At 39.7% G+C, this 23,741-nt stretch overlaps 1 protein-coding gene across 1 annotated transcript in view; it reads left to right on the top strand.

Annotated features, from left to right (window-relative positions):
* bean1 (brain expressed, associated with NEDD4, 1) overlaps nucleotides 1-23,741 on the top strand; it is a 72,291-nt gene that overhangs the window by 34,143 nt on the left and 14,407 nt on the right. Inside the window, 2 exon segments of the mRNA XM_077229287.1 lie at nucleotides 4,224-4,424; nucleotides 6,449-6,590. Coding sequence (XP_077085402.1) covers nucleotides 4,224-4,424; nucleotides 6,449-6,590 — 343 coding nt within the window.

Consider the following 23,741-nt stretch of genomic DNA (forward strand, 5'->3'; position numbering starts at 1 on the left):
GTATAATACTATATTTGCAGTCCATACAGTATACAACTTATTCACCTTACTACTGTAAGTTGTGATTACTATACTTTTTTAAGTAATTCAGAAATTTGTCTACTTTGTTACAATATAATTTTTTTTCTGTAACTGCATGCTTTGGCTTCTGTTCTCCATTTTTATCTGTAGTGTCTAACGAATGGTATGTGGTGTTTATAATAATATTGACTGATGTGTGTATAATCTGAAAGCATTGTTTGATTTTGAGCACAGATAAAATGGTTTGAGGCAATAGTTTGATCTTGCCAGAAGAGTCAGAGGTTCTTTGAATGTTTAAAGGGATAGTTCACCCAAAAATGAAAATTCTTCCAGTATTTACTCACTCTCATGTTGTTCCAACCCCGTAAGACCTTCGTTCATCTTCGGAACACGAATTAAGATATTTTTGATTAAATCTGAGAGTGCGCAAAACCCCCCAAAAATAACGACTTTATTTCACTATTCATTTCCTTCTCTGTGGGCCTCTAGTCAGTTAACGTAGTGTGATTGCATAGAGCTACGTCACACGTAGGCTCACTATTGGCCGACGCTGGTCATGTGTGTGATGCGTGTGACGTACAACAACAGAAGCTCTACGCTTTTACACTAGTGAACTGACTCGAGGCCCACAGAGAAGGAAATGAATAGTTGAAATAAAGTCATTATTTATGTTTTGTTTTTGCGCACAAAAAGTATTCTCGTCGTTTGATAAACTTAAGATTGAGCCACTGTAGTCACTTGGACTATTTTAACGATGTTTTTAATAACTTTTCGGGGAACAAGTGTCAATCCCTTAAGAAGCCTATGGAGGAGTGATCCAGCTCTCAGATTTAATCAAAAATATCTTAATTCGTGTTCCGAAGATGAACGAAGGTCTTACGGGGTTGGAACAACATGAGGGTGAGTAATTACTGACAGAATTTTCATTTTTGGGTGAACTATCCCTTTAAGGTTTTGAGAAAGTGAGTGATGGTTTCAAGAAATGTGTTTTAGCAATTCAGAAAAACTGAGTAAGAATTTACCTCGAATATTGTAGTATATTTTAGTCTTGTCTGAAAAAAAAAAGAATTTATAAAATATATCTTGTTTTAAGAATTTTATTTTTATTTTTTACTACAAAAGACAATAAAGACGACAGTTTTAGAATAGTATTGTCTTAGTGTAGAACTGAAATAGGAGTGTGAGAAAGTGCCTAATGTTGAACACAAAATGTGGGCTGCAGTTTTGGAAATATGTGGCACAAAATTGGATTGTTCCCAGGGGGAAGCATGACAAAAGCAGGAAGAGAAGAAGTGTGTGTGTGTGTGTGTGTGTGTGTGTGTGTGTGTGTGTGTGAGTGTGTGTGTGTGTGTGTGTGTGTGTGTGTGTGTCTGTATGTCTCTGTGTGTGTGTGTGTGTGTGTGTGTGTGTGTGTGTGTGTGTGTGTGTGTGTGTGTGTGTGTGTGTGTGTGTGTGTGTGTGTGTGTGTGTGTGTGCGTGTGCGTGTGTGTGTGTGTAATAAGTTGTTGTGATTATGCAATAGAGTTCTTAGCCTGCTGCAACCTTCTGCATAAAGCCATGAGTTTTTATCTTAGACAGGATAAGGATGCAAGGGCTGGAGGGAAGGACAGCAGAAGGACATGACGACTTACATAAGCCACACACTTTGACTGAATCCAGTCTGACCGGAGTGAACTGATCTCCCAAATGCAATCTCAGTCAGAGTCAGCATATAATACCACACATCTTGAGGAAGAAGACACAGCAGACATGTTAGCATACACCAGCTGGATGCCTGGAGGTTTCCATGCTGCTGTAGGCCTGGAGACGCAACCATGTGGTCTTTAGAGACCTCACTGTCAACCAGCACTGACCACCCACGGATTAGTACACAGTAATGCTAATAAATCAGATCTGAACACATAGATGAATAAGTTGAATGCACAGTAGTGAAGTTTAACTACTGCTAATTACCCAGGATAAAAGAAAACCAAATTCACACACTAAAATAGTTATATAATGACTTCTACAAAAATCATTTTAGGGTTAGAATTAGTCTGTAGCTGTAATGCAATGCTCCAAGGAAGATGAAGAAGATCAGGTATTAGCACAGGGTTTATTTAAGCAACACAGAACAAGATACTTAACATGCGAGACAGTGTGCTATGCACAAACATTACCAGACAACTAAACAACACAGACAGGAACTTAAATACACAGTGACGATAACTAAACAACACAGCTGTGATGAATGTAGTTATTGTCCATGGTAACTGACGAGTGGCGGGAAACTAGAACAAAGGGAGCACATGTCATGAATGAAAACAAAACAGACTGAACATGACTGTGACTAGCAAATATACACTACTATTCAAATATTGCTTGGCTTGGTAATTTTTGCAATGAATGTTTTCTATGTTTTTATTATGCTCACCATTCACCAATGCTGCATTTATTTGATGACAAATACAGTAATATTGTAATATATATGAATGATTTAAAATAACTGTTATAATAACTGAATTTTCAGCATCATCACTCCAGTCTTCAGTGTCACATGATCCTTCAGAAAACATTCTAGTATGCTGATATGGTGCTCAGGAAAAAATGTATTATTTTTATAAGTGTTTAAAACAGTGATGCTTAATATTTTTGATTCATTCTTTTAGGATTATTTTATGAATAGAATGTTCAAAAAATATATAAATGTTTTGACTGTTTTTAAAATAAATTAATGACCCCAAACTTTTTAACAGTGAACAGTTAATTTAGCTGTTTGTGAATGTAAAAGTTCTGCAAAGTTTTATAGTTCAAAGTGCATAGCAAATAAAGTTATCTCCTAAACGAAAGAATCAATTCTAAACTGCCTAAACAAGTCATCAGCAATTTCTGTCTCACTTCCTGTTACATACTTGCGTAACAATGTGATATAGTTGCATAATTCCAGCCTATGGGCTTCATTAGATTTCCTTAAACAGAGTCTACTTTGACCCACCCTCAAACACTGTAGTTGTAGCTGAGGCCTGGAAGAGTTTGGTTTGTGTTGCTGCAGTGTGTTGCTGCTTCACTTTGCATGCTCTTCAAAAGGATGAGGACTTGCACTGGAATTGATACGAAAAATCGACGACATCATTCCTGTTCCTAGACCAGCAGCCTGAGCCATTTGACCAAATAGAGTAGCTCTGGGAAAGGAGGGGCTTAGAGAGACTACATCTTCGAACAAACTGTTTTCATATTCTTTGAGAAATGAGGTGATGTGCAATGTATTAAGAAAATTGAAATGTTTTTTTTTTTTTTTTTTTTTACCTTGGGTTACCTTTTGATCACACTTAATACGTCCAAATGTTTCCTTTGTCCTTAGAATAAATATGGTTACCATTCAAGCACTGCTGGCCTCACAGATTCACTGATTTGATTTCAGTCTTGTTTTTCTCCGGGAAGGGCTGGAGGCCTCAAGCCCACAGAGTGTTAATATCATCATCTTTCCCAATAGGCTTTATTGAATCTGACTGTATCTCTGTAGCTTGTGTGTGTGTGTGTGTGTGTGTGTGTGTGTGTGTGTGTGTGTGTGTGTGTGTGTGTGTGTGTGTGTGTGTGTGTGTGTGTGTGTGTGTGTGTGTGTGTGTGTGTGTGTGTGTGTGTGTGTATGTGTATGTGTATGTGTATGTGTATGTGTGTGTGTGTGTGTGTGTGTGTGGCTTATTTTGGTTTCTCTCTGGTCTGAATGGAAAGGGTGAAGGAAGTCAGAGGGGAGCTAATGGCTGGAGTTGGCTTGTCGTGAGTTGAAATGAAAGTCTTCCACTCGCATTTAAAAATTAAAACGGGTCAGGATTAAAAATTTAACGCTGCAGACTTGAGAATCTAATCCACTGAGGGATGAAAGTCTGGGGAGTGTTCCTGATCTGCGGTACACAGAGAGGTAGGTGTGTGAGTGTGTTTGTGTCTCAAAGAAGGGTTATTATATGGAAACTGACATAATCCCACACCATTATGATCTGTGTGGGAAAGAAGAAAATGTCTCTTTTGTGTTTTATGTAACACTTACTACTGTAAATTGTTGAAACTGCTTTAAAAACTGACCATCCGTCTCATCTTTCTCTCCTGTTTCCCTTCTTTCTTTCTTTCTTTCTTTCTTTCTTTTTCTCATGTCATCTTCCCATTTTCCTCATTCTCTCAAACCTCCACACAATCCCATCTCTGGTTCTGCCATGTCCTCCATTCAGCGAGCTCAAACCAGAGCAGTCATGCTCATGAGTACCCAGACTGCCAAGAAGGGGGTAATGAAGCCAGCCTGCTGGTGTCCCCTCTGGTGGTGGCTGGTATTGTCATCGGGCTGGTGCTCTTCCTCTCCTGCGTCACCATCATTGTGGGCAGTCTGCGTAAAGACAGCCGACTGCGCAACCCCCACCTGCGTGCCAGCTACGGTCAGTGACCTAACTTCATGGGCTCCATAACATATCAAAAACACATAGGCCTGGTTTCACAGACAGGTCTTAGATTAAACCAGGATTAGTCCTTAGTTATATATATATATATATATATATATATTTATATATATATATATATATATATATATATATATATATATATATAATAAACTGCAGCATTTTGAAGGTTTAGGTATACAGTACTTTGGATTTTACTGTCCTAGCAGAGAAATAACTGGTGTATTTTATCATGTTCCAAGGGCATATTCTGTTTTATAACATTTTTGTACTGAAATCTAACAAACTTACTGTATGTTGTTGTGTTTCTGTGCTATCTTTCTTTTTTTTTATGTCACAGTTTGGTTTCTTTTTTATCTTATCCAGTGACATTTTCACTATTATGTTCAGTTATATCATGAAAATTGTTGATTTCTTTAGATTATTGATTGAGTTAATTGTACTATGAAAAGCTTTAACTATTGTTTTATGTATGATCATTTTAGTCTGATCTTTACAATTTATGTGGCACATTACTGCAGTTTGTTTTGTGATGGTGTCACAATGTAATGCATACTTTGTTGATCCAGGTTATTATTGATAGATAAGGCACCTAAAATAAATTGGAGACATAAAATAAAACACATTCACATTCTCGTTGCTGTTCCAACGATTACAAATACTGGTAGTGTCTGCTCTGTACCTATAATGCTATTATGTAGCAGTATGTTTTATGCAGAGGTATAATTCTTTTTTAGAATAAATCTTTTAATTGGACATCTGTATGTTCCTTTACCTTGATGTCTTTATGTGTAGCAGACCTTTAAGTGTTAATTCACCCAAAAATGAAAAGAAAAAAAAAACTCATGTCGTTCCAAACCCATGAGACCTTCATTCATCTTCGGTGCACAATGAAGATCTGTTTGATGAAATCTGAGAGTTTCCGACTTTATTCAAAAATTTATTCTCTTCCGTGTCAATCTCTGACGCTATTCACGTTGTAAACACAGTGCAGCACTTCCGGGTTCTACGCCAGAACACCGGCTCAGTATTAGCTGGCTCTTATGTCAGCACCACACGCATATATATCATGGTGCTCACGTGTCCAGCGTAATAGACTGCCATGGAATGACTTGAGGGTGAGTAATTAATGACAGAATTTAAATTTTTGGGTGAACTAACACTTTAAAGAAAATGGTCTTATGTCATAACCACATTTTTATGCACATTACATTGTCACTGGTACTGCAATGCTTTAAAGGGGTAGTTCACCCAAAAATTTTAATTCTGTCATCATTTACTCGCCTTCATGTCGTTCCGAACCCATAACCCATATTTGAAACACAAATGAAGATGTTATTAAATCTGAGAGATTTCTGTCCCTCCATTAAAAGTCTTCAGAACCAAGACATTGATTGTGCAAAAAGTGCATAAAGAGATAGCGGTTTAATCCCAGTATTCTGAAGAGACAAGATCGCTTTATATGATAAAAATGGAAGCTTGAATGTGCTTGTGTGATGTGAAAACATATATCTTTTGTTCTTAAGCATCAATCAACTATGTTTGAGCTTACACTATATTTGATGTTTTGAATGTATGTGTGTTGATCAATATACATGCAAATAAAAGCTAAAAATTAAATCTGTTTATCACATAAAATTATCATTTATTTTTAGTAGTCTTGGGTTAAACCACAAAGCAGCAACGTTTTGGTGGAATAGATTTTCAATGAGGTACCAAAATATCTCAGGTTTCATTAAAAATATATTTTTTTTTTCGTCATATCATTTGTGTTGTAAAGATGAACAAAAGTGTTTTGGGTTTGGAACGACATGAGTAAATGGTGGAGAGGTGAGACAATGATCAAAATTTTTGGGTGAACTATCCCATTCAGAGCATGACAGTATTGGTTTTGCAAATAAATAACGTACAAAACAATTTGCAATGTATAAAAGTCTCACTAAAATTCTCAAACTTATAATATAAGAAACAGAAATTCACATGTTTTGTTGTTGTTTGTACAGCTCCAGATGGCCTCTCATATGGGGGCTCCATTGGAGAGCTGAGGTCCACTTGTGTTGAGGACTTTCCCCCTGCTTTTGACTTTGACTCCTATGTGGAGACACTGTCTCAAGTCAACATCATGTACCCAGATTCCCCACCTCAGTGAGTATTATTTTACCTCTGGATTGATAGGGTACAACATAAAGGCTCCACGGGGTAAAATGCTCCTTTGGTTTTATTTTCCTCCACAAAAACTTGCTGCACACAGCATTTTCCAGAACATCCGCTTTTCAAGATGAACGTGGATTTTTGGCTGATCCTTGACACTAGTAGGACACGGGCAGCAGTGCAAAGTTGATTCTGAACTACTATGATCTAATATTTTATGTTTTTTTAAATATTGTAGATTCAAGTAGCAAATGAGAATTACTCAAATTATTGAATACATTTTGAAACAAAGGTATTGTAAATGATTTTCTGTTTTGTTCAAGCTAATTAGAGCAACGGTTTTTCAATATTGGAAGAATATGTAAAAGTATGGCATTTGGGGTAAAGGGGGCCCTGCTGTTGGGGCTAAACGCACAATAATTAACATGATAATAAACAGCTGACTGACTTTTCCATTTGTTGACATGACATGGTTAGATTCAGATGGTAAATATCATATATTAAGTTGGGTGAGATAATCACCATATTTATAATGAAACCATCATATTTAAAAATATGATATTAATCATATCATATAATAAAATATTTGTTACTACTGTAAATCTAAATTAAATTATTATGGGATATCTTTCAATGCTTTCAGAATATTTACTTTTTAAAATAGTTGTATGTATTTTCAAAATATATTTGTATACTAACATATTTTAACGACAGTATATTTACTGAATAAAAATAAATAATTTTATTTATCAAAAGAAACAGAAAATAGTGCAAACTTTGCTAAAGTTTTCACTAGTAATTTTTTTAAAAAAGTATTTTTTTTAACAAGTATCAACTTATATATTATTAAAAACAAATTATTTTGCTAAAATATTGTATAAGTAATGTGTGCCCATGTGTGTGGTAAAAGGCCAATCTTGCCACTTCATACACTTACACAATTTTTAAACAAAATAAACCACTTTTATTATTTATTTACACAAAAAATCTGTTGCTCATATATATTTTTTCTGCAATCATACACTATGAGAATAGTGAAAAGCAAATGTTTCTTAAGGTGTGCCTTTAACCCCGTTGTACCCATATATTGTATATACAGTGGAAGGTAGAGGAGGAAGCGTGCGCGTGTGTAATCAGTAATGAGATCACTTTTATCGGCTGTGACAGAGAAGGCACACTGCCTCTTTAATGGATTCCATTCCACCAACCTTTCCACAGTCTTTAAAGGTTTTAGCATAGCATGGGCTGATAACTAAGCTAAAAGCCAGTTTGAGAAGATGAAGATAGAAATAGTCCACCATAATTTGCCATATTTCATTTCACTTGAAGTGTAAAGCCTGGGACACACCAAGCCGACTTCAAAGAACTAGAGGCGAAGAAAACCGGCTGTGTTGTCGCCTCTCGTCGGTTGCGTCTGGACCAAAAAGCTGCGCCTGAACACACAGCACAGACTACAGCCAACTGCAAACTAGCACGTGCGTTCTGCGACTTACCTGAATTACCTGACTATAATATCAGCAGGTATCAATAGTCTATATTCGTCATTCAAAAGGAGAAACCGCAACAAGGATATACAAGATATTTGAAACGTAAACAAAGTTGCCTTAGCATTTTGATTACCATTCTGAATATTTGTTATGTTGATAACTTTCTTCATTTTAAGCGACTCATGTTGTTATGAAAATATTCACGTTTTGGAATGCTTGGGTAGGATAACATAACATTAGATCAGCCTTCTGTCTGTGTCATCTTGACTTGCTCTCTTTCATCACTTTCGCTTTATTCTCATGCACTAACTCATTCGCTAAACTGAACACCCAATCAGAGTTCCCCTCTCACCGACGGCCCCGACACCAATTCAACATGCTGAATTGGGCAAACTGCCACGACTTGAGTCCAATGAGAGCCGACGTGTGGAACACACCACAAAAACTATAGCCCGACAGACACTCGCCAGGCCTTAAATTTTACCCACCTAACCGAATGCCGACATTCAGTCTTAAATTGTCTGTTTGAAAAAAATGAAAAATTAGTTGTGAAGTCTGGAAAAAACTTAATTGCTCTGTGTTGACACAAACCCTCCTCTTTAGGGACATGTATTGGCTAAAACCTGAGTCTGTGTTATTTTTTATTTTTTTGTATTTCTTGAAAGTGTAGGGATTAAAGAGAAATGGTCAAAAAAAGAAAAATAGTTTGCAATAACCAAATGGGTAGTTGTATTCACTCTTCTCAGCTCTCAGTCCTTTTCCTTTCTCTGTTCAGAAGGTTCTCTCATCCTGTTAGGAAGGTTGGACACCTTCAACTTTTAGCCTTCAGCCTGTTCTCCTAACAAGCAAGGATTGCTGATAAATGCCATAGCTTTGCACTGAAAAAGGCTTGGTGTGTTTGATCTAAATGGCAGCTTGTCTAATTGGCATCTTCAAAGAATTTGTCAGTTCCCTTCCTTGCCATTTAGACTGCCTGCCTTCACTCAGCGACCCATAGAATACTCTTCACAGATAGGGGAGCCCATCACAGAGGGATGTTTCAGAGTGAGAAAGGTTTTATTGTTTATCAGATCATTTCAATACACTGGCTTTAGGTTGGATGCAAAAACGTCTCAGGTTACGTATGTAACCCTGGTTCCCTGATAGGGAACGAGACGCTGCGTTTGAGACGCGGTGGGAATGCTCTGCGTGATTACGTCGTGAAGCACGTGTAAAATCAGTCCAATGGAAGCCCGCTACGACATAGGTGACGTCATAGACCAGGAAACTATAAAGCAACCCTGAAATCAGACCGCGATAGCTTCTGAAAAACCTGAAGCAAGTCAATCAGGGCATGCAGGAAGTATGGCAGGCAAACGCAGCGTCTCGTTCCCTATCAGGGAACCAGGGTTACATACGTAACCTGAGACGTTCCCTTTCAAGGGAACTCGAGCTGCGTTTGAGACGCGGTGGGAACCCTATACCCACTACGCCATAGTGACAAATGCCCGTTCTGTGTGAGGTCCTGCGCACACTAAGAAGCAAGCAACCTCGCCCCAGGAGTGGAGAGGTCAAGGTCATAAAACCTGACAAATGTATGAGGAGAGGACCATCCTGCCGCATTACACACGTCAAGAAGGGAAACTCCCGAAATTAAGGCCATAGAGGCCGCCATACTCCGAGTAGAATGGGCCCGCACAGCCATAGGTGAAGGCTGTCCGGCCGCTTCATAAGCCAATGAAATAGCCTCGACTATCCATTTACTCATAACCTGCTTAGATGCAGGGCATCCTCTCTTGAGTGACCCAAAACAAACAAATAGTTGCTCAGATTTACGCCACAGGGCAGCTCTGTGAACGTAGGCATCTAAAGCCCGGACTGGACATAACAGGTTAAGCTGTTCCTGGTCAGGGGTATTAAAGGGTGGAGGATAGAAGGCCTGCAGCACTATTGGGCCCCCAACATTCAGTGGGACCTTAGGAATATAACCCGGCCTGGGGTAGAGAAATGCCTTCACCATACCAGGTGCAAATTCCAGACATGAAGGAGCAACCGACAAAGCATGTAAATCACCAATTCTCTTGATAGATGAGATAGCAAGGAGAAATAAAGTCTTTAGAGTGAGGGACTTTTCAGAAACCTCCTCGATGGGCTCGAAGGGAGCTAAAGCCAGACCCTCGAGTACAATGGCCAAGTCCCAAGCCGGTGCTCTAGCGTGCAGTGCAGGTTTTCAACCTCAATGTACCACGGAGAAAGCGAGTAATTAGAGGGTTTCTCCCAATAGAAGTACCCCCCAGAGGGGTGTGGTAGACAGATATAGCCGCCACGTAAACCTTTAGGGTGGAAGGAGATAACCTGGCCGAGAAACGGTCTTGCAGAAAATCAAGAACTGAACCAACAGGGCAGTTAACAGGATCTAACTGACGTTCAACACACCACGTGGTGAAAAGTTTCCATTTTAGCGCATACAGCCTTCTCGTGGAAGGAGCTCTGGATTGAAGAATGGTTTCTACAACATCAGTCGAAAGACCGGTCTCCCTGAGCCTGGCCCCCTCAGAGGCCAGGCCCACAGTTTCCACAACTCCGGCCGAGGGTGAAATATCGTGCCCCCGGCCTGAGACAGGAGGTCCACCCTGATTGGGATCTCCAAGGGGTAGCCGTCCAGAAGAGACACCAAGTCCGAGAACCAAACTCGGGTCGGCCAATAAGGGGCTACTAGAAGCAGACGAGCCCCTTCTCGGCGAACCCTCTCCAGAACCCCCGGAAGCAAAGATATCGGGGGAAAGGCGTACAGGTGCAGCCTCGGCCACACCTGCACCATAGCATCCAGACCGAGAGGAGCTGGGTGCGTTAGAGAGAACCACATGGGACAATGGGTTGAATCTGATGATGCGAAAAGGTCTACCTGAGCACGACCGAACTTTTCCCACAGGAACTCCACCACTTCTGGGTGAAGTCTCCACTCCCCGGGCCTCAGCCCCTGTCTCGACAGAATATCTGCTCCCACATTCTGACACCCCGGAATATATACCGCCTTGAGCGACAGTAACTTCCCCTGGGCCCATAGGAGGATCTGATGGGCCAATTTGCAAAGGTGACGTGACCTCAGACCCCCCTGATGGTTGATATAGGAGACCACCGAAGTGTTGTCTGTGCGGACCAACACGTGATGGCCTCTCAGGTCTGGCAGGAAATATTTGAGTGCTAGAAATACCGCCATCAACTCTAAACGATTTATGTGCCAGGAACATTGATGGTCCTGCCACAGACCTTGCGCCGAGCGGCCACTCATGACCGCCCCCCATCCCGTGAGGGAAGCATCCGTCGAAAGCGTGACGCGTCGACAAGGAGCCCCCAATACTGGGCCCTGGGCGAGGAACCAAGGTTTCTTCCACAAGGCCAAGGCACGAAGGCATAGCACCGTGACCTTGATCTTGCGGAACGGATTTCCCCTCGGAGAAAACCCCTTGGTCCTGAGCCACCACTGCAGGGGTCTCATGTACAGAAGGCCAAAAGTAATAACGTTGGACGCAGCTGCCATGAGACCCAACAGTCTCTGAAACTGTTTCACAGTGAGTGACTGGCCTAGTTTCACATTCTTTGCGGCTGTGAGAATCGCAGAAATACGAGCAGGAGACAGGCGTGCCTGCATTGTGGTCGAATCCCAAATTACACCTAGAAAAGTGGTCCTCTGAGCAGGGAGGAGCACACTCTTTTTGGTGTTTAGCCGCAACCCCAAACTCTTTATGTGGGACAGAACAGCATCTCAATGCTGAACTGCCACCTGATCTGACTGAGCTAAAATCAACCAATCGCCGATGTAATTTAATACGCGGATGCCCTGGAGTCTCAACGGAGCCAACGGAGCCAACGAAGTGCGGGGAGATAAACCTAGGCCAAATGGAAGAACCCGATATTGGTATGCTTCGCCCCCGAAAGCGAACCTCAGGAACCTCCTGTGATGAGGATGGATAGATACATGGAAGTACGCGTCCTTCAAGTCTATTGTGACAAACCAGTCCTCGGACTGAATCTGTGATACAATCTGTTTGAGTGTAAGCATTCTGAACTTAAGTTTCTGAACCCTGCTGTTTAACTGGCGCAGGTCTAGAATAGGACGCAGCCCTCCATCCTTCTTTGGAACAATGAAGTAACGGCTGTAAAACCCTGACTCTCTGCTGGGAGGAGAAACCCTTTCTATAGCTCCCTTTCGAAGAAGTGTCAGTACTTCTTGCTCCATTACCAGAGCCTGCTATGAGTCCACCACCGTGGGGAGGACTCCTTGAAATCTGGGCGGACGAGAACCGCTGTAACCCTTTTCTATTATGTGCAGGACCCATAGAGAAATATTTGGCAGAAGTTTCCACGCTGCCAGAAATTCCGATAAGGGAACCAGTCTCTCGAGACTGGCCTCTGGATTTGATTGAACAACCATTTCGGTGCCCTGAAGCGGCGAACCGGCAGGGAACAACCGAACTGGCAGCGCTGCGACCCTCCTAAGAGAGTCGCACCCCAGAGGGCGCCGTTAGGAGAAACGATTTCTTTTTTTTTTTTTCATTTTCGACAGGACTTCTTGTCTAAGCTTTATTAGAGATGACGACAGTCCTCAGATCTTGCCTACCTCTAACTAGCTTAGTTTTAAGGTCATTGTGATTGTGGAATGTATTGCATCTTGTATTCAAATATTCTGTTGGTTTGCATTAAAATTGCATTTCTAGTATAGTGTTACTGATCATGATCAACCAATGAAAAACTTGGCACTCGGAACAGAACAGAACAGAACAGAACAGAACAATAGAATAAAATTTGCTGTAGTTTTAGAACCTGGTGTTTCAGTTTTTGTTCTTTTTTTTACATTTGGGGTCAAAAGGCACCTTTATCTTTACGCCACATTAGGAAAGAAAAAGAAATATTGTATGATACAAATACAAAATGATTGGACCGAAAGACTCCCAGATATGAAATGAATGAGAGTGTGCGCTCTTGACAGCACACACTGCACACTGGCAGTTTTTAGTAGATGGGAAATCAAGAAATGTGCATTGCTACACCCACATTCATCTAACATGCCAAAACAAACCTTACATTTGAGTTTGTTTTTTTCTGGAAAGTGTGATATGTTTGTCATTCATTTTTGCACTTGACTTGAAAAAAAAAGAATAATTGCTTTCAGATGTCAGGAGAGTGGACTTCAAGTCTACTTTTCAGTTTTTATAAGCAATAGACCCAATTTACAGATTAACATGACTTAGACACTTCATCAAAATAGTACAGTTAAGTTTGTGTGAAAATAGCTGAGCAAACGTAAAGGTGATCTGATATTACATCTCAATATCATGACAGCGTGAAACATTCTTCAAGAACATGGAATTAAAATAAATTTGAACTGGATAACCAGGGTAAAGACTTAGCTCATGAATATTAAGTTACATGGCTGGACAGTCTAGGAAAATTACCTGGCAATGTCAGCATGAGCCAATTATAATTCATGAACTTGATGATGACATAACCAGCCCATCTTTCCCTTTAAATCCCCATTTAAATTCATCCCAGCTCCACTGCCTGAATATATTGAACCTTATCGAATGGATTGCGTGTAAATGTTTCCCTGCTCTTAAATATAAACCGTGGTGTGCTGCTGTCAAAGATGTTGACTCAACCTGACTCAAGTGAAGGTTGACTTGTGACTTAATGCAGAACAATCACTTCTGATTGACCTGACTGTTGAGTCAGTTAATCTACTTTCAAAGTGACTTTGTCTAGTTAGGTTATTGATCACTCCTGTAGTTATTCTTTCTCAGTGCTGAAGTGCTTCCTCGGTTGCATCAGATGTCTAAATTGTTAAGCATGTGGCTGTCTGTTTGTGCTTGTGTGTGCGTATCAGAGAGGAAAGGTTTAGTTAGGGTCATGCTTGTGCTCAATTTGCCTGCCCTTCATGGCTTGTTTCACAAAGTGCCAATGGTATTTACATCTCTATGACAGTTCCATTAGGCTGCCAGAGCCCTCTGGTAAAGCACTGTGAAGGGGCTTTTTAACAGGGTGAAATTACCTCTCCACAAGAGCAAGAGCTACCTGAAAGAGCAGCGCCTCCTCCTATTAAAAAGTAAATTATGACTGATATAGAATATTAGTGCTGGCCTGGAGGCCTATTAAGAATTACTGAATGGTGTGTAATTCTATTTGGGAGAGATATCTGACCCTCTGTCCAGATACCAAATTTAATTAGAGACAGGCGGTCCATACCCACACACCTCTGTTGAGATTATGTGGCAAGATGATGAAAGATTACCACTACACACTCTTGACCACATTTTATCCTACAGTGAAAAGTCTGCATCTAATGCAGTTATTTTTATGGAAAGAAACTTATTATACTACAGTTAGTGCCGGTTCTTCAATTTGATTGGCTGATCTGTGTTTCTTATAGGGCTATGCAATGATTAATCGCATCCAAAATAAAAGTTTGTGTTTACATAATATATGTGTGCATATGTGTGTACATTTTCAAATACATACATGCATGTGTGTGTATTTATATACAAAATAATTATACACAGTACACACACATATATTATGTAAACACAAACTTTATTTTGGATGTGATTAATTGCGATTAATCGTTGCACAGCCCTAGATTTTCTGTGTCTGTTTTACACATTCCAGATAGACTGTCAGGCTGTGTTAAGCCCAAAGTATATTTTCGGCAGTCTGTCTGTGTGCAGTCCAATTTTTGTAGATGGTGCGCCTGAGGGAAATGACCACTTGAAAACAAAATCCGCAAGATGGTGTGCACGCGCCGAACACGTCTTTCTGCGCTCATGGCCAAGGGAATGTACTTTGAAATGCGTGTACGCTCAACTGTGCGCAAGTCGAAGCGGAATACGGAAAATTATGTATACCCGAGTCTTTAGTGATGGAGATTTTTCACTGACTCTTTCTGCAGGCTACATCTATGCGCCAGTAGGTGGCAATGTGTGACCTTTCGAGACAATCATTGAATCATTCATTCAGCCTTCTGAATTCATTCAGATTCGTTCAACAACACTGAGGGTGCTTCGCAAATGTAAGGCTGTTTCCTAGTAAGGCTGCATATCTGCTGCCACGTCAGTACTGAAGGCCATCTCAATTTGAAGGATCTTTGGAAGGCAGCTTTCGTTTCGTGTCCTTCAGTCAGCTCATTCTGAAGGATGCATCAAGTGTATCCTTCAATCACACACAATCCCTTGAACATATTCCAATTAATGAAAAAGAACTGACAGAAAACGAATCCACACTGAGCTTGTTTGAGTTCATTATGAAATGTAAGACAAAAATAATGTTTTCGGAGATGAAGGCATACATGTTATCTTTTGTTTTGTTGTAAATTATTAAATTAACACTAAACTGCCAATAATGTAAGCCACTGGGAGACCACAGACAGTTGTCATTCACTATATTTACTGGCTTTTTATTAATTCAATACAAAGCTTTTTAATTCAAAGTATTTTTTCCAAAATTAAGTTTTAATAGTATTTTCGTACCATGACCTTGGGGGCAGGAACATGCGTGATATTCCATGCGCACTTACTAGACCGTCTCATTCTAGCGTTCAATGCAGACGAGGAGTCTAGCCCAAGAAGCCTCAGAAGGACTGGTATAGGAGAATCATTCAGGAACAAAAAAAAGTCACCTTTCATGGGTGAGTGATTGAATCAGTCATTCAACCGATTATTTCAACAGCATTCATTCATTTAGGATCGGAACAAGTCCTCATTTGGAACTATTTATTTGATGGAGCAAAAATAGACAAAGGAAACCAGCAATTTTGTGTCTAAAATTTAAGTAATTTAAAATGTAGTTTATTTAACTGTTATACAATTCATCATACTTATAGTAATAATCGTGCTTTTGGTCTGGTGTGTCTGATAGAATGGATGTGTTATTGTGTGATATTTCTTTACTTAAAAATATAATTTTGCTATTTTTTATTTGTATTTATTTTTGCTTCTTCCATTGTAAGACCTCAATTCCAGGGTTCTATGTTTTACTGTTATACGGTTATATAGTGTTCTGTATGGTATCTGTGAATTTAAAGCGTTTGAGAGGGGGAGGTCTTACAGATGCTAAGGCACCGAAGCCGAACGGAGCTCTCGATCATTGCCTGCCTCTCTACTAGCCTTCATTCATCTGTGCCAGAAATGAGTGGGGGCAGAATCACTCTTCAGATCAGAGGAGATGAGCCTCCAGTCACATCATAATGTGCATTTATCACCACTGGCACATTGCAGCCTGCCCTTTCAGCCACTGTTACAAACTCAGGCCTATATGTCTTCACAGTAAAAGCAAAATGGCTACAAAAAAATATGTACCTAGAGGAAGAAAAATGTTTATTTTCTTGTGTTTATGTGGACTGGCATAGGACCATTATGCTGTGTTGGAACTGGGCTACCCAGGCATTTCCGCATGCCACGTTTGGGAACATGCCAGTTTAACATACATGCACATATGTGGACTCTAACATGGAGTCCACCGCTATGCTGATCTTTGATGTCTTCAGGACGTTGGAAAGAGGAGCTATTAGCACAGTGGGGCTGACAGGGAGGGGCTGTGGCATGTGACTCACGCCAGGACTGCCATGGCCACAGATGGCACCTGAGAACTTAGTGCTCAGGGCATGTATATGAGCTGCTCACCTGTGGAGCCCATGAAGTGCCACTTCCGCAGAGCAGAAGAAAGAAAAGGCAGATCCCAGAAACACACACACACACTGCAGTGTTCACGATTCTATACACACAATTCATGAACTATCCATTACTAAAAAATATCCACCAGGAGATCGTGTGTGTGTGTGTGTGTGTGTGTGTGTGTGTGTGTGTGTGTGTGTGTGTGTGTGTGTGTGTGTGTGTGTGTGTGTGTGTGTGTGTTTGAACAATGGATAGTGAATGATGTGTGTTTAATATATATATATATAATCCATTTTAATATAAAAACAATGTTTATTAATACATAAAAAATTGATTTATACTAAATTATAAATGTTAATAAAAATAATAAATATTTAGAGGGGTTATATGTATAATTCATAAACCCTTGTTATTAGCGACACTGGTGGCTGTATAGTGAACTGCAGCCAGTTCTCACACCCGTGTACACATAATGTACAAGAGTGATTGTACTGAACGTGATTCAATGCCCCGATAGATTCACGGCGACACCCCTTTTTGTTTTCCGCATAGAAGTAAAAAGAAGTTGGAAATACCTTTAAAGTGATATACTGCTAACAGACATCCAGACACCGTCCATGCTGCTGAGAGTGACGTTTAGATGATTATGTAAATATGTGCTGTGCACTTTCCTCTCAATAACAACATAAACACACAAAGAAGATGACAGTGTGACAAAGTGGCAGTTAAGAAAACATCTGATCATAGCAATGTGGATAGGTTTGCACAAGCTCTTCAATTCAACGGCATCATGTCGACAAATGAAATTTAAAATTACATTGTTATTATAGTTTGATTATGAAGTAGCCTATATTTGAAACTATATACTATAGATCTGGTTATGCAAGTCTAAAGTTTGAATTAATACATTTTCTTTGCATGGCACATTTACATTACAGAATGGCTCTTTCGGCATTATCCTGAACATTGTATAAACATTAATTTCATGTGTCATAGAATGGAAGAGAGGCTCTCGGGAGTGCACGTAAGCTTCACATCCTTTTGATTTTCCCGGCGAAACCGGCCCTTCACATAAAAATCAGTCTGTAGGCATTTGTCACGTCTTGTTTTGGGTCATGTTTCATGTCTTGTCATGTGATTCCCTTGCCCTCATGTGATCCTGCCATGTGCTTCCCTAGTCTTTTGTGTGTCAAGTAGTCAATTGTCTAAATCATGTTCACTAAATCAGTGAATCATGTTCAAAATTTTGTGAATCATGTTCACTAAATCATGTTCACCCCGAAACTCCTTCGGGGTCAAGCAAAACGTCACCGGACCAACTCATCGTCTTAATCATACACTCGATTTAATTATATCATATGGAACCGATCCAACCGATATAGATATTGTACCGCAAAGTGCTGATGTCACTGAACACTACTTTGTAACTTGCATATTACGCACTGCTATAATATGTCATGCTGCGCCACGTTATCGACCAGGTAGAACAATTCGTCCATCCACCATAGATCATTTCTCAAATAGCTTATCTGATCTGTCCCAGCTGCTGCCTGAACCCAAACAAACAGATGAACTAGACGAACTAACTAGCACTATGAGCTCCATTCTCTCTAGAACATTGGATATTGTTGCACCCATTAGATTAAAAAAGGTCAGAGAAAAAAGTATAGCACCATGGTACAATAATACTACGTATGTTTTAAAGAGAGAAACCCGTAATTTAGAGCGTAAATGGAAAAAAAACTAATTTAGAGGTCTTTAGAATCGCGTGGAAAGACAGTATGTCACGTTATAAAAAGGCCCTTAAAACGGCCAGGGCGGAGCACCTCAGCAAATTAATGGAAAACAACCGAAATAATCCAAGGTTTTTATTTAATACCGTGGCTAGACTAACAAATAAACAGACGTCGTCTGAACAAAATACCTCGTTACAGTTTAGTAGTAATGATTTCATGAACTTCTTCACAGAGAAAATTGAAAGCATCAGAATCAAAATCGTAAACGTTCGATCTCTGCTCGCGCCTTATAATTCAGCCGCAATTTTCACCCCGCAAGAACAATTACAATGCTTTACAACCATAGAACAAAAAGAGTTAAATAAACTTATCACTTCATCTAAAACAACAACATGTTTATTAGATCCTATACCAACTGAACTACTGAAAGAAGTGTTAGCTATAGTGGAAGAGCCTCTTCTCAATATTATTAACTCATCTTTATCTTTAGGTCATGTTCCAAGAACGTTCAAGCTGGCAGTTATAAAACCTCTTATTAAGAAACCACAATTAGATCCAAATAACCTAGAAAATTACAGACCCATATCGAATCTTCCATTTATGTCAAAAATATTAGAAAAAGTTGTGTCTGCTCAACTCGGCTCTTTCTTGCAAGAAAACGACATCTATGAAAAGTTTCAGTCTGGATTCAGGCCACATCATAGCACTGAAACTGCGCTTGTTAGAATCACAAATGATTTACTTTTAGCTTCGGACCAAGGCTGTATCTCAGTACTAGTTTTACTTGATCTTAGTGCTGCGTTCGATACTATAGATCACACAATACTCTTAGATCGACGACAAAATTACACTGGTGTTCAAGGACAAGCATTAAGCTGGTTCAGGTCATACTTATCTGACCGCTACCATTTCGTCTACTTAAATGGAGAAAAATCGATTATAACTTCGGCAAACTATGGAGTGCCGCAGGGATCTGTGTTAGGCCCTTTATTATTCTCAATATGTATGCTGCCACTTGGTAATATTCTAAGGAAACATGAAATTAGTTTCCATTGTTATGCTGATGACACTCAAATATATATTTCATCACGGCCAGATGAATACGCTAAATTACCCAAATTGACAGATTGTGTTAATGATATAAAAGATTGGATGACACGTAATTTTCTTTTATTAATTCCAGACAAGACAGAGGTAATACTTATCGGTTCTAAAAACCGTCCACAAAACCCTTCACAGCACGACTTTAACATAGTAGGATGCCCTGTTACTTTATCCGCTACAGTAAAAGACCTGGGTGTTATACTAGACCGCAACCTGTCTTTTGAAAAGCATATTTCATATGTTACAAAAACAGCCTTTTTCCACCTTAGAAACATTGCTAAGCTACTTAATATGCTATCAGTCTCTGATGCAGAAAAGTTAGTTCATGCATTCATGACCTCGAGACTAGATTACTGTAATGCTTTATTAGCTGGTTGTCCTGCATCTTCAATAAACAAGCTACAGTTAGTCCAAAATGCAGCCGCTAGAGTTCTTACTAGATCAAGAAAATATGATCATATAACACCGATTTTATCATCACTTCATTGGTTACCTATAAAGTTCCGTATTAAATACAAGATATCGCTTTTGACTTATAAAGCTCTAAATGGTTTAGCTCCATCTATTTAATGGATCTTCTATCGCCTTACAATCCATCGCGCTCTTTAAGATCACTAGATTCGAGGCTTCTGGTCATTCCTAGGATATCCAGATCCACCAAAGGAGGCAGAGCATTTTCACATTTAGCTCCGAAGCTCTGGAATAGCCTTCCTGATATTGTTCGTAGCTCAGACTCTCTCTCCCAGTTTAAAACTAGACTGAAGACGCATCTATTTAGCCAGGCATTCATATAAATTTTTATCTTACAGTTACTGTAAATTCGGCCTCTAGTTCATAAACGCCAGAGGAGAACTGGCCCCCGACTGAGCCTGGGTTCTCCCAAGGTTTTTTTTTTCTCTCCATTGGGTCATTTGATGGGGTGTTAGGACACCATTAGGTCACTGGATGGAGTTTTTCGGTTCCTTGCCACTGTTGCCTTTGGCTTGCTCAGTTGGGGATATTCAAATTAATTAACCAATCATACCATTGATTAGCTCTACCAAACTTGGATGTCTTTTTTTTCCAGTAATAAACAAACATTGTTAAGTTGTTTTGTTTGATACTGTGAAGCAGCTTTGATACAATCTGTATTATGAAAAGCGCTATATAAATATATTTGACCTGACCTGACCTGACGGGTGTGTCTCATTTAGTCATTAGTAGTCTGTATTTAAGTCCATATCCATGTCCATGTCTTGAGTTTCATGCCTTTGTTTTATGTTTGATGCCATGCCTTTGTTTAATGTTTGATCTTGTTTTGTGTGAATAAACTGCACTTTAATCAGCTAAAGTCTCCAGCAGTTAGGTCTCAGAGGCGTGTTATCACTGCTAATACTGCAGATACATTTTTTGATATGTTTGATCCTGTTTTAGTCATGGATTGTCTCGATGTGGATGATTTTATTAATTGTTTTAATATTCACTGTGTAACAATTTTGGATCAGGTGGCTCCTGTTAAATCTAACTTTTCTACTCAGAAAAAAAGTATGCCCTTGGATAAATGAAGACATCCTAAGTCTTAAAAGACTGTGTCGAAAGACTGAGCGTCTGTTGAAATCCACTAGTCTTGAGATGCACAGGCACTATCTCAGGGATCTTGTGTCGTCATACAATGTGATGGTTGAAAATGCCAGATCTGACTATATCAGACAACTGGTAACATTGAATAAAAAAAATCCTAAAGTGTTGTTTGACACGATCAATGCTCTTGTATGTCCTGCTGCTCCAGTTACCCCTGTTTTCTGTGAAGCTGACAGCAATGCCTTCTTGGGATTTTTTACCAATACAATTAAGATGATTAGGGATGGAATTCTGCCCCTTCCGTGTGGTACCCCTGCTGTTTTTGAGCCTGTCTCCAGCATGTGGTCCTCTTTTAGGACTGTGACGTTTGCTGATATTTCGGAACTGGTGACTAAGATGAAGCCATCTTCTTGTTCATCTGATGTCTTTCCTTATAGGCTCTTCCAAAAAGTGTTTGAGGTAATCGGCCCTTGTGTTACCAAAATGGTTAATCTCTCTTTGTCTACTGGTGTGTTTCAAGCATGCCATAGTGGAGCCCTTACCAAAAATAGCAGGTTTAGACCCTACTGACTTAAATAGTTTTAGGCCTATTGCTAAGCTCCCGTTCCTGTCCAAGATCCTTGAGAAGGTGGTCTGTGAACAGTTGACATCTTTTCTGGATAAAAGTAACATCCATGAGTCATTTCAGTTCGGTTTCCGTAAACATCACTCGACTGAAACGGCCTTATTGAAAGTGTCAAATGACATTATGATGTCAGCTGATTCTGGAAAACATACTGTTCTAGTCCTTTTGGATCTGTCCTCAGCCTTTGATACCATTGACCATCAGGTCTTGCTGAGAAGACTGAGGGATCAAGTTGGTCTATCAGGGTCAGTTCTACAGTGGTTCTCCTCATATTTATCTGGGTGTAGCTTCAGTGTTACAGCTAACCAAATAGGGTCTGAGTCTGCGGATTTGGTATGTGGAGTGCCTCAAGGTTCCGTTTTGGGTCCGGTTTTATTCTTGTTGTATTTGATCCCCTTGGGAAAGATCATACAAAGGTTCAGTGATGTCTCTTTCCACCTATTTGCTGATGATATTCAACTTTACTGCTAATTTAAGCCGTCTGAGATCTGGAAGCTAAACTCCTTGCTCCTGTGTCTCGTCGAACCAAAAAAATGGCTAAGTGATAACTCTCTGCAACTCAGACAAGACAGAAACACTGGTTATTGCCCCTGATGTTTCAGTTTCAGGGATTAAACAGTACTTGGGTGACTTAGGCCAGTCTGCTAAGCCAAGTCTTAGAAATTTGGGGGTTATCTTGGACAAAAACTTGTCATTAATGCAGCATTGTAAGCAGCTGACAAGGAACTGCTTTTTTCAATTAAGGAAAATATCTAAACTTAGAAGAATGGTCTCACGAAATGATTTGGAGCTCATCATTCATGCTTTTGTGTCTTCGCGTTTAGAGTACTGTAATAGTTTACTCTCATGTCTAAACAAGAAGGAGCTTTCTCGACTGCAATTAGTGCAAAACTCTGCAGCCAGAATTCTGACCCGTACAAATAGGAGGACTCATATATCCCCTAATCTAAAATAACTGCATTGGTTGCCAGTGTCCTATAGGATCAAGTTTAAAATTCTGGATTTAGTTTTCAGAGCCTTGCATGGTCAGGCTCCTTTTTACATCAGTGATCCGATCCAGCCCTACATCCCTGTGCGGACCCGGAGGTCTGTGGATCAGAATCTGCTGAAGGTTCCACTCACTCGTTTTCGTACTAGAGGTGACCGATCCTTTCAGGCTGTTGCTCCTAGGCTTTGGAACGATCTTCCGCCCTCTTTGCGCTCTATAGACTGTGTTGATACCTTCAAGTGTAAACTAAAGACTCATCTATTTGTTCAGGTTTCAAATGAGCTACCTTTGGGTTGATATGATCTCGTATTTGTCTTGGCCTTTTATATTATGTGTATATATATATTTTTTTTTTTATGTAATTTTTCTGTTGTGAAGCACTTTGTGGCCTTCTGTCTGTGAAAGGTGCTATAGAAATGAAGCTTACTTGCTTACTTACTTACTTACTTTCTTACTTACTTACTTACTTACTTACTTGGGTTCTACAACTTGCCTCTATTGGATCACCTGTTATAGCATTCATGGACAATCTAGGAAGTTAGGAAAGGTCATGATATTTAAGTTTCATTACATGCTGTTGACACATTGGCAATAAAAAAATCAATTATTACATGACAATTTTTACATACAGCCCGTTTATAGTCTGTTTATGTTGTATTTTAATGTTTTATATTATTTTTATATGCAAATTTATTTAAAGTTTGGGTGTGGAATGATACTATATTAAAGACCTCTGCAGGTGTTTTTCATCATGTTCTCTGGGGAAGGGTGAACTGTCTGCATTAGACAGAGGTGGAAAAACAACTGATGCTCATATCTGTTCCCGAGAAAAACAATAGTGTGTTTAAAAACCACATTAAAGAAAACACATGCTGTTTATTATTTTAGGAAATGGATAGATGAGATGAGAGACACAGTCATGGCTGGGCTGTGACATTTGCATAGCCTGATTAATAAATGATTGTTAGTTGAGGTTGCACCTCAGTATGTGTGTGTGAAGGAG

This window comes from Siphateles boraxobius, unplaced genomic scaffold, assembly GCF_051911475.1.
Source record: "Siphateles boraxobius isolate OS27281-9 unplaced genomic scaffold, OSU_SipBor_1 130, whole genome shotgun sequence".
Classification (NCBI taxonomy): domain Eukaryota; kingdom Metazoa; phylum Chordata; class Actinopteri; order Cypriniformes; family Leuciscidae; genus Siphateles; species Siphateles boraxobius.